Raw genomic sequence first — 12,584 nt, forward strand, 5'->3', positions numbered from 1 at the left:
TTCATTAAAAGTTTAAAATGGTTTCATAAGTTAGGTTATTAGGCCCTGATGTAATGACATTTTTGTTTCTTTTACATTCTACAATTGTCTATGATGGGTAGTGTTGTGACTAAAGTTGGTGATATACTCGTAAAGCCGCTACACACTACGCGACTCACGGTCTGTACCTGCCAACGCGGTTATATACACTACGCGGTAGTTTGACAATTTTAAATTTCAATAAATATGTAAACTCAGATTAATCGTTTTAATTCCTTTTTTTTAAATAACCTTTTCCATTCTTTCGCATCATTTTTAAACATTATTATTAAACTACGGAAAATTATAACTGGTAGTTTTGGACTGTTCATAAATAAAAATCTACCCTACATTTGACAAAATAATGACTGTTGAATGATTGACGGTTTCAATATTATTTTACTCGTTCACTGTTTTTCTTGGCATGTACGCGTATCTTACTTCTTTGTTATTGAATTTAAGAGATATCTGTTTCTCGCTCTCACTTATGGATGCGACGCACCAAGTTCGTGATGCAGTGCGATAGTGTGTTACGGCCTTAAGTAAAGGACTAAGTAAGACTCTTGCCCATCACTAGCAAATTCATCATTCAGAGACAATTTCAATATGGCGGTTTGTTGACATAGTTTGCAAGTTCTATTGGAATGGACTTTACACACGACAGAAAAAACTGCGCAGTTCGGACTGCACAGTTTTATCGCTACGATTTATCGTTACGTGTGTAGCCGCGGGGTAAGGCATCGCCATTCAACGGGGGAACATAGCCACTATAGCCAGCCTTGTGGGCACCCTTCCGCAGGGGACAGACCTGGGGCACTTTTCATAGGTGGGGGTTTTATTTACGTTTCTTTATTTTATTGTATTTTATTTTCTCAAAACATTAAGTAAATGCTGCATTCTAAAGACCAGAGCTCGGCGGGGGTGAGCCGTTTTCAGAGTTTGCACAACATGGACATGCCTTGTCATTAGAGGGTATATGTGATGTAATTTAATAACTAAAGAAATTATTTTATTTAGGCTGCCTTTCCGCTACGATCTTTACGTCGCCATTAAATCAAATGAATTTTATTTTATTTTTATTTATTTTTTTATTTTATTGGTATTCAGGATAACAACAGCCGTAAATATAACTAAGACATATTAATGCTTACATAAAAATAAGGCCAATAACAGTCATCCATTGAGTTACATTATATAACGATTAAAAATAACAAAGATAAGAAAACAACGAGAATGTACAATACACACAAATGCTCGATACGCTAGAAATACTATAAACCGGTTGTAAAATGTATAAGTAATCTAGTTAAAAATACCTACTTCTAATACAAAACAAAACCATGACATTGCATTAGTTGAAAATCAGACACCAGCAGACGTTCACAAAAATATCAAGATAAACATCATAATGTAGGAGTTATTCAAACTGAAAGTTTATTGTTCATAGAATTATTATAGGAGTTAGAATTTAAAAAGTACACCTACCTGAACGTACAACTAACTGCATTTCCCTGGCAACCAGGAACACATAGCTTGAAAAAATTATGATCTTACGATATAAAGAGATGTTGTAATAAAATGTATGTATTTATTTAAGGAGCAATTAGTACCAGTACTGAAGTTAAATGTAGAAACACAATAGTAATAAAAACAGAAACTGATTTTATATTAATTTTCTTTGAACAAAATGGAATATATATATTTTTTGAATTTATTTTTAGAACCTACAAAAGGATCGGCAGTGCAGAATTCAGTGTTATACAAGTGAGGGATCCGTGATAACACGGCGTTAGAACCATAGTTAGTGGAGTGGAAGGGAACATGAAATAGAGTTGTATGTCGAGTTCGGCGTCTTGGAACTCGAAACGTTAGACCAGATAATAATTCAGGGCAGTCTAAACGATTTCTAGTTATATCGAAAAGTAGACTCATATCAGCTAATTTGCGCCTAGCTTCAAGTGAAAGTAGGTTATATTCCCGGCAATTTCCTTTGTACCCAGCAGATGGTTTCTTAAATTTAAAATTTAAATGAGCTACAAATTTTTTTTGAATTTTTTCGATGCGGTCTTTATGAACAGCGTAACAAACTGACCAGATAGGTGATGCATATTCAAGGATGGATCTCACATATGCGTTATAGCAAGCTTTTTTAGTAAACCTCTTCAAATAATATGTATATCCATCCATATGCTATTAATGCTATTATTAAAGTTTATTTGTACATAAGGCATTGTCATTTTAGTTTATTTATAATTAATAAAGTGTTTTTTAAATATTTCTTTCTATAAGGTGTATCTATATTAATATCGACACTTGACATAAGTGACAAAATGGCTCACCCCTGCCGAGCTCTGCTAAAGACCGATCATTTCGTTACAGATTAGCTTCCGATAATAATCGTGATTCATGTGTTAGTTTTAGTGCGTGTCGGTAATACAATGCTATGTAGGTACATACATACTTTGCAATTTTTCCATTAGAACGTCGTTAATAACGATATTTCACATTTAAATAATACTTTGTCCTGAATTACAAAAACTGTTTAATGTTTGATGATTTTGCAGTTATACCTACTTATCAGGAAAGGAGATACTAATAGAATTGAATGTTGCAGATATAGAAGATAATAAACCCCAAATAATTCCCAGCGCTTGTGTACACAACAATACTGTTAGCAACACCGGGACTATGAGCGGTGATATACCGAAACAAATTATGAATAGTCGTCTGGACATGAAAGAGCCTCTCCAACGTCCTTTACGGAGTCCCTGGACTAGCACCCAACCGCGTCCCAATATTCCACCGGGACGCCCCTTAACACATGATTCTTTTAAGCCTAATTTAAATATACTCGGTCCACCCGATGGCTTGAGGTTTTACAAACTACAAGACAGCCGTAGAGTCCGTTGCCAGGCCACAGCAAATCCAATGCATCCGTTAACTCGAACCGCCATACGCACAATTTTAGCCAAAATCAAATTCCCATTAGTTATTTTGGGAAAAGATCAAGTCAGTGGCACATTTGAAGTAGAACATTACGATAATCAATTCAGAGGATTAGATGAGCATGTGTGGCCTTTCATGGTCGATTGGATGGAGAAACCGAAATCACTGGAATTTAAAACGGCAGCGCAACATAAAGAGCAAACTTTCAAGGATAAAGGGCCAGCGATTTCAACAAATTTTAATGGTACAGTTCACAACAAAAAGAAACGGATGGGTTCAACTCTCAGTAACGTTGAATCTAAACAGAATAGTGTCGGCAATACAAAACCAGCATCACGATTCCGAGATAACATATTGAAGCTTTTGTATAAGAAGACTTCTAATCAAAAGATGGGTAGTTATATCTTACCTACACTTGTCGAGCGGGACGCGAATGTGGACCAGTTGCCCATCAGAAGCACGGACGTCACCAGCAGTAGCAGCTCCATAGCAAATTCTCTAGCAAGGAGACTACTTCGAGAGGGCGTTTCATCTCGAGCGGGGAGTCCACTTCAAGGGAGTAGTCCACCTCGAGCGAGAATTTCACCTCAAGTGATGAGTCCATCTCGAGCAAAGAGTCCACCTCGAGCAACAAATCCACCTCTAGCGAGAGGTCCACCTCGAGTAATGAGTCCATCTTGGCCGAAGACTCAACCTCAAACAACAAGTCCACCTCGAGCGAGGAGTCCAGTGAAAACAGAAAAATTAAAACTTCTAACTTCACCCCCGCCGCCGACATCACCGTCTAAAATTTTAATACCCCTGAAAAAACGTCAACCCCAAAGAATTTGGGGTAAAGCCAAATGGGCGAGTGATTTCATTGATAATGTTATTAATAAGATTAAATGTGGCATCTATTATACTAGCGAACCGCAAACGAAGAAGTTAAATTTGAAAACGCCCCAGAATCGCACAAGCGATACCGGTGACTTAAACAATCGTAAGTGTGGTTTGTCTTAATCTTAAGCCCCCTCCAGACTATGCGCGTGAATCGCGGGCGAATCCGCGAACGCGAGTGTGGAGTCGATTTCGCTGTCTGCGAACATCGACGCCACACTGCGTTCGTGGCTTCGCGCCGCGATTCGCGCACGAGTGTGGAGGGAGCTTTAAGTGCTTATGATTGTGTTACTATACTTACTATAGGTTGAATTACACCAAAAAGCTCGGCATAGGGCCTAAGCGCTACCTCATCCCACACACACTGTGTTCTTTGTAGGAAACTATAAACTGTAACACACTCTGAATATCATCGTCTCGCTCGTTTCCTAGGATAGCGGTGCCGTCATATAGCGGCCTTCTTCATACAAATACTACATCCTTATTTAGCCGTATTATTTAGTATGGAGACGGCCGCTATACTTATGGCGGCACCGCTATCCTAGGAAAACCGAAATTAAGCGCGTTTTCAGCCAGTAGTAGCGGTACCACAGACTTAAATATACCCTAGAATCCCTAGATGACGCAAATGCATCTACTTCGCGTGTCCGAACCTAGACCAAGCGTCGAGGTTGGCCGTCGCTATTGACATTCCAGGCGCGTCAGTTGTCAGCAAAAATTAAAAAATGCCTCGTTGCGTGATAATTAACTGCAACAGCCCAAAAATTGCAAGCACCCAAGGGCAAGGACATATTTATTTCCTATCACATGTAGATTTAGATTAGATTAGATTTCTTTATTTCAAGTAATTTTAAAATTATATTATGCGTAAATTAATTTTAAAACAATTTTGTAAGTATTCCAAATTGTGATTCCAATAATACAGGGTGATTTCGTTTCGGGATCGTGATCCAGAACCACTTTTTCTGACTCTGTAAATGATCCACATTATCATATGGTAGTAATTGATTAAAAGATAATTACTTGAATTATTCTTACTTTTCAAGTAAAATTAATGTTATACTAAGTAATTATGGCCACCCTATGACTTTTGACATAGGTACGCTGTATGGAAAGCGACAAGACGTCACATTGAGTAGGGTAACCAAATTGTATGCAAAAATGTTTTTTCCTACTTGTCATCTGGAAAATAATCATCATTATTGGTGATAAACAATAATTAACAACATCATTAGGCTCATCTTTGGATTCTGTATAATGTCTGGCTCTCTTGCTCCACGACTCCGAAATCACCCTGTATACCTAAGTTAAGTAACTATAGATTAACGTTACAAAACTATATTTATATTACATTGCGCGTTTGCTTTGAGCGTTTGATCTAACGTTGTGAGTTAAGAGACGATGAATATCGGACTAGCGATACCGTCGCGCATAGCTTCGACTTCGTGGTACAGGCCGTTTATCATTCGTCTGTCAAATTTAGCGACTAGTGTTGTTCGTTCTACCGATCGCTTCTAATAATCGATTTTAATCGATATCGAACTATTAAAAAAAAACTATAGTAGTTGTTATTGATAAAAAAAATCATGTGCTAATTTTACACGCCACCTTTAAAAATAAGGGTAATTTAACCACATACGATTATACAGGGTGGAAAGATAAGTCGGGCCCTGGAGGGAAACTACCTGAAATCCTTAAGTTGGTTCATTTTACTTAAAAGGAGACATTCCTTTATTTTTAAAAAGAAACAAAACAGCATTCGAAGATTTTTCTTTTTTCTTCAATTTCGCTTGTCTAAAAATATTCTTGAGTACTAAATATTCGATTTTATGGATATTTTGTACGACAGACGATTGTAAGACCTAATGTTTCTTGGAGAAATGTTATCATTAACACTAACTGTATCGACTAGTAGAAAAAAATAGCGAGTGTTTATTTTTTGGGAATTTTACTCGGTGCGATTCCCGGTCGTGACAAGCGAATTTATAAAAAATCTTTAAATGCAGTTTTGTTTATTTTTAAAAATAAAGGAATGTCTCCTTTAAGTAAAATGAGCCAGCTTAAGGATTTAAGGTAGTTTCCCTCCAGGGCCCGACTTATCTTTCCACACTGTATATCTGCGTATACGTTTAGTACTTTTAGTAGGGTTATAAATTTCTATTGTGTTAAAAAAACTTTCATGTTTTTCCACATAATCCAGTTATAGATTTTGAAAATACCAGTTTCATTGAAGGGAAAAGTTGGGAAGAAGGTCATTCGTCTGTTTTTATCATTCGTCTGTCTTTATCATTCGTCTGTCAGAAAATCGATGTCATTCATGACAATCGATTAGTGATTTTTGGCGTGGTTCGCGGGGGAGCGGGGAGTGAGCGAGCGAGACCGCAGATATAAAATCTATGAGTATGAGCAAGACAGCTGAATCGTAGCGGGGCAGAGGAGCATTGGTGCCTTTGAATCGGTTAGGATTTCCCATCACTAAATTGCGGCTGTGACGTCACAGTAGGTGGTAAAAAGTCGGCACGCTTGGTTTCAATACAAATCGTGATATTTGCTTCATCTAGGGTATATTTAAGTCTGTGAGCGGTACTTACACGTTGAGTCGCTTCCATAATCCATTACGTGCTTACATTGCGAGCCGACGATTTGGGGTTAGCCCAGAAGCTTGGCTTAGGCCAAGCCAAGCTTCTTAGTGTCAGTGGCGGATTTGCAGTCTTTGCCGTCCTAGGCCCCAGGCCCTGTAGCCGCCCCTTTCAAGGCACCCATAATATTGACTACAATTTAAGTTATTCCTTGTTACCCTCAGCGAATTGTTTGTCACAATTTGCCGCCCCTAAATATCTTGCCGCCCTAGGCCCGGGCCTAGTGTGCCTTAGGGCAAATCCGCCACTGCTTAGGGCCCCCCCACATCTGGCGTCTTTCGAGCGTCGGCGTCTACAATTCTATGGCCGACGTCGACGCAACGTCGACGCAGCGTCGACGCAACTGCGCAGCGACGTCATTTTCCATAGCGCTGGACCGACGCCGACAGACGCCGACGCTCGAAAGACGCCAGATGTGGGGGGGGCCTTAGTGTGCTCAAACTTATAAGATTAATATGATTTAAGTATCTATTCTGTGACTTACAGATGCAAAGGAAGTGTCCATTCAGGTGACCATGCCCATAATTACAGAAGATTTCACACCAAAAGTCACAATACAAAAGAAAAAGGAACTTACTGTAATATTGCCTGGATTTGATGATGCTGTGCCGCCATTGGAAATAAAAGCGATGACTCGGAACTTAATCGCAGTAAAACATTGCATTATGAATGTTTTGCTACAATTTGATGTGAACGTACCCTCAGAAGCGGACCAAAGTCGTCTCGCTATCAAGCATTCTACTTCTTGCATACCTCTATCTGCACCAGACAGCAGGACCAAAGTATTTAAATGCAAAACTGGAATCCCTAATGCTGCATTGCCTGCTGAACTTTGCAGCATTATACCGAGGGTGATGACGCAATTTTTGGATAAACTCACGCCACCGATCCTACCATTACAAGAACCAATCAGCAATGCATCTCTAAGCATCATATCTGAACACGCGACATCTAATATCCAGGGTCCAAGCATATTTTCATTGCTGCCTGAAATAAGAATGTCTCCAGAGCTGATGAGATTTAGGAACGGAAGATTCTCGAAAAATCTTAAGTCTTGGACAGGAATGTCAAATGAAAACATTTCCATTATTTCAATAAAGGAATTGCCATATCAGTATCATAACAAAGTAGAAATATTGTCACCGCAAACATCACTATACCGTCAAAACATTGTAGTACATCCGAGTCGCGAGTTAGCACTGAATTCAACCAAAACTCAATGTATTTCGTCCAATCTTCCAAGTCTAAATTCTGCATCTAAACACAATTTATGTACAGATTTAGTTCCGTATACAGGTAATAAACCATGGTATGGCGGATGTATAGTACAAAATACACCACTGATAGCGCTAAAAGAACTCTTCAATAAAATGTTACAAGTCAATACAAATTCTCTCTCGGAGTATTTACCTACCATCAAGATGCAAACCTGTAATAATCATGAATACTTGAACTTGACTATTGGCAACCATCAGGATGCTTCTTTGTGCATCGATATAACACTTTTTAAATATAACCCGTTAAGCATTGTTACTACGACAGTGTCATCCAACGCTATTGTTCAATATGAACATCCTGAGAAACAAATCGAATACATAAAACTGGCAGAGATAAAAAAATCCAACAGAACAGAATCAAGAAAAGCAGTGCTGAATGCGTCAATGCCTAAAATTAAAAAGAAAGGTCACGTGGGATACGTACAACTTTATAAGAAATGCAAATCCACTTCGCACATAGTAGCGGAACGAAGGAGCACGCCTTTGAGTAAAGTGAGGAATATGGACGAATTCTTTCAAGCAATGGGCGCCGGGAAACTGCTATCCAGTGTTTTTGATGGCAGTTGTGAGAAGAAAATTCTGGCGTTCGTTTCACACGTAAGACCTATTGAAAGATTTTAGTTTGAACCATTTGAACCCTTTAAAAGCCACGCTTATCGTGCGCGGCGCGTCATAGTGAAACTTGTCGGAATGCACGGAGGTTGATGGCTTTGGCGATCAACTGGTTATCCCTTGGTGGGTGTACCTAAGGTACGTCATTACATCTGATATTATTTTTTCAGTTGAAAACTTACATTTCGGGAATAACACCGAGACAAGCATTATTAGTCATGTTACTGGCAAACAAGAAAGATACGTCCAATTTAATACGATTCCGGTCCGTAATCCTGCAGGGCATAGCAGTCCACAGGATCACACGCGCTAGCGAGTTGGATATGGAAGTCGAGGTCATTGAAAATGAGAAGTTCAATACGATGCCAGAGGTACCTAGGTGTAAATTTATGAAGTACGAAACGTAGAACTAGCAATTTTACCCTAATCAAAGTTTCGACTCTTCACAGAGGGCAGCCCATTCGACCATATAAAGATAGACCGTAAAAAGTCTGCAGCGATTTTGATAGCCCACGCAGTGCAAGTGTCATTTTAAACGTCAAACTTCTATGAAATTATGACGTGTAAATAACACTTACACTGCGTGGGCTATCAATTCCGCTGCAGACTTTTATTGGTGCGACTATATTAACATACTTATATAAATCCATAATCATCCATATAGCACTAATAGACGGGTGTACCGGATTGAGACCTTAGTCCGGTCCGCATATTCGTTTTCTCTCATATACCTGCATCTTTAACAGACATAGGGCTCGTAGAACCTTCCACTCGATGAAACAGGCCCCAGACCGTATCAATGTCGGAATCGGAATGTAGTGGTCCGAAAGTTCGTCTATTTGTGCTTTTAACTCATTAATATTCGTGATAGATAAATGTGTTGAAGTCTAGTCAAAGGTCCCATTTTGTCACTTACCATATGGACGAGATTTGTTTGTATCGTCCTTACGCGTTAAGCCCCCTACAGACTATGCGCGTGAATCGCGGGCGAAGCCGCGAACGCGAGTGTGGAGTCGATTTCGCTGTCTGCGAACATCGACGCCACATAGTGAGGATGTTAAGTGCAAACACCTTTTTTTTCTTGATTAAAGCATGAAACTTGGCACAGTTGTTCCTTATATCAAATAAAGCCGATTTCGATCGGTAGCCCGAAGGAGCCCCCCCTCTGGGGCCCGAGAGGGGGGGGCAAAGTACCGCTCCGCCCGGCTTCATTCTTAAAATTCTAACAGGCCCCGTTAAGCTAATAGGTCATATTTGGTATCAATTTCGGATAAATCAATAACGTAGAATTCATTTCTGATATAAAAAAATTGCAATTTGTAGAAATTTTTAAAAAAAAAATTAAAAAATCTAATTTTTCAAGTGTAATATTTATTTTTTATTTAGTATCAAAATTAAACTGCCTGGTTTTTCTACATATAAAAAATATGACAATAAAGCCTATTTAATGCAGATTTTAAAAACGTAACTTTTCCTTACCTTTATTAAAAGAAAATTGCATAAAAAAAATCTTATATCGTCTCGCGCGGTGAATATCTTTTTACCGACATCGGCATCGTTATGGACAACATCCGAAGTACACACTCTGGAGACCGATTAAATGTATTGTTTGTTGTTGTAGATCCTTTATAGATCCTATTATAAAGATAGAAAAGTGTACAAATACTATTTTTTATGTGTCGTTCAGTAAAAAAAGGGACCTAGGAATAAATTATCATAGAGCCTCGCGTTTGTATAGAAGCATACTCGTATTTAATTAGTGTAAACCACTCCATGGACTCCATGGTCGCTATTCTCAATGAATAAGAAGTAAACTGTAAGTATTAAATATTTTTATTACATTATACCACACTTTAGTTTTGCGACTTGTGTATTAAAAAATACAATTTCTTCCCCCGGCACATGAATGCGTACATTTCATCATTCACGTATATAATATATGTCAGTTTCAACCATATTCTGGCCACAGCAGGGTTGTCAGAACAGTTTGGAAACAGTCATCTGCTCCTTGCTTCCATTCCCAAGAAGACAGACTGAGCAAGTTTAAAGAGGAACTAACGTCTGACCCCCAAGCCCCAAAAATATAATTCTATCCTGATAAGGCTGCTTCTGTTTCAATAGTCTGTTCAAGTAAAGAATTATTTCAGGCATTTTTTTTATTATTTAGCAATTATTTCAGGCATTTTTTTTATTATTTAGCAACGGCTTTATCAGTAAGGTATTCACTTTACAAGGCTATTTCACATATCATCATATGAAGTTATAATAAACTTTTGGCGAATGTTATTTATTAAATTTACTGATATTGCTCTATCCTGTAGGAGCTTGAATCCTTGTATCGGCCAAGCTAAAAAGGGTCTATGCTTAGATCTCACTTTTATACACCATATATTAAATGGGGAACCCGGTTCAAATCCTAGAAGGCATATATTTGTGTTTATCGTGAAAGCTTGTTCCTGAATTACCTATGGATGTTTTGAGTGTATTTATCAAATACATATTATCATATATATATATCATCTAGTCTTATTATCACAAGTCTTATTGAGCTTACAGTATTACAAGGTCGATCGAGAGAATGCTTGGAATACGAGTAAGACTCCTGGTGTTTCAGAGCCCGATAGAAATAAGAGTTAAATTTACCATGATGATAAGCTTCACTTATAACCACTGATATTTTAGTGAAACTCATTTCTTTAGCACTAGGTAAATCATTTTGAGACACTGTGTTGACAAAACTTCGAAGAGTTATAAGTCCTTATTTATGCCATCGCGAAATTGTGTAGAGAAACATGTTATAAGTGATGTTCCTCGTGAGGTTCCGAATACTCCAAGAACCATGAAGAGTCCGATTCATTTCATATGATGGCCCTAGTTGCAGATGCTGTAAAACAGTCATTGCAAGGTATTGATAAGCACAGTAGACATAGACGATGTAGTTATAGCAGCTAAACTAGATTCATGCGTACGAATATTTCCCCAACTACAGGATTTGTGGGCTCACGTTGACACAGTGGAAAACTCAATTATATCACATGTCACTCCATTGCATCCACAATAGGCCAGGGAATTCTATTTTTAAGCCAATAAAATTATCTATTCTGTAAGCTACTTAACTAAACTCTTTTATTTACCCTAAAAGAGTTGAAGTGGTTTGAAGATTGAAATGGTTCCTTGCGAGAAAAGTATATTATTCTATTAATGATTTCTTTGCAGATAGCTTTAATATGTAATTTATTAGTTTTATTTATATAATTTAATAGGATGCTACTTATTGTGCTGTATTGCATGACATATGTAAATATTATAAATCTTAGTTTAAGGAAATGTTTGTCATACCGTTTTAGGGTCCATGAGGTACTTACTTGTATAAATGTTGTAACATCTCTTGTTGTAACCATGGCGCAATAAATGATTGATTGATTGATTGATTGATTGATTGAAGTCTTACCCCTGTTTCGAGCATTCAGCTGAAAGGGTAGAAAAAGTGAGTTCAAAACATGGAACCTGTTCAGAGTTCAGCCATGCTACTACAAGGATCCAAGCTCTTACAAGATGGAGCAATAGCGGTGGCTAAAAGCGTTCCCCTAAAATACTAAAATGAGGTATTATATGTTCGGTAATAAGTGCAATATTGAAGAAGACAAGTTACACCGGGATATTGAAATGAAGAGTTGTATAATGTTATACCTGTTCAAAAGGGAGCCGTATAAATGCCTCATTACGCGCAGTGTACCGTGTGGTTGATGTTTGGGATCAGACATTAGTTCGTCGTCAAACTTGCTCAGTCCGTCTTCTTGGGAATGGAAGCAAGGAGCAGATGACTGTTTCCAAACTGTTCTGACAACCCTGCTGTGGCCAGAATATTAGTAGAAGAGCCGGCCGCAAATTTTCTAACCGACTTGATACCACGATGAAATGCACAATGGTTTCCCATAAAAGTGATGCTAAGTCCGAATTCGATAGTCTGCCACGGCGGAACTTGCCGAAAGTACGAAAAAGACGGCCACTTCCGGTGCGAAAAAAGGGGGCTGATTTAACCCATCTGATACCGAAATAATAGTTATGGCAGCAGTTAGAAATTTACATGTAGACACATAAAAGCGAAGTCTGCCAGTGTTTTTTTTGCCGGAAGTGCTTGGCAGACGCTCTCAAAGGTGGCCAACGGGACCCCTAATTTAACCCATCTGATACCACCATGAAACCAATTCCAGTC

The 12,584-nt window shown here is 38.4% G+C and overlaps 1 protein-coding gene across 1 annotated transcript in view; it reads left to right on the forward strand.

Annotated features, from left to right (window-relative positions):
* The window catches only part of LOC134669385 (uncharacterized), a 43,167-nt gene that overhangs the window by 5,287 nt on the left and 25,296 nt on the right, over positions 1 to 12,584 (forward strand). Inside the window, exons 6-8 of the mRNA XM_063526906.1 lie at positions 2,633 to 3,943; positions 6,966 to 8,353; positions 8,539 to 8,739. Coding sequence (XP_063382976.1) covers positions 2,633 to 3,943; positions 6,966 to 8,353; positions 8,539 to 8,739 — 2,900 coding nt within the window. The remainder of the gene's footprint in view (positions 1 to 2,632; positions 3,944 to 6,965; positions 8,354 to 8,538; positions 8,740 to 12,584) is intronic.

Source organism: Cydia fagiglandana, chromosome 12 (assembly GCF_963556715.1).
Source record: "Cydia fagiglandana chromosome 12, ilCydFagi1.1, whole genome shotgun sequence".
In the NCBI taxonomy this organism is placed as follows: Eukaryota; Metazoa; Arthropoda; class Insecta; order Lepidoptera; family Tortricidae; genus Cydia; species Cydia fagiglandana.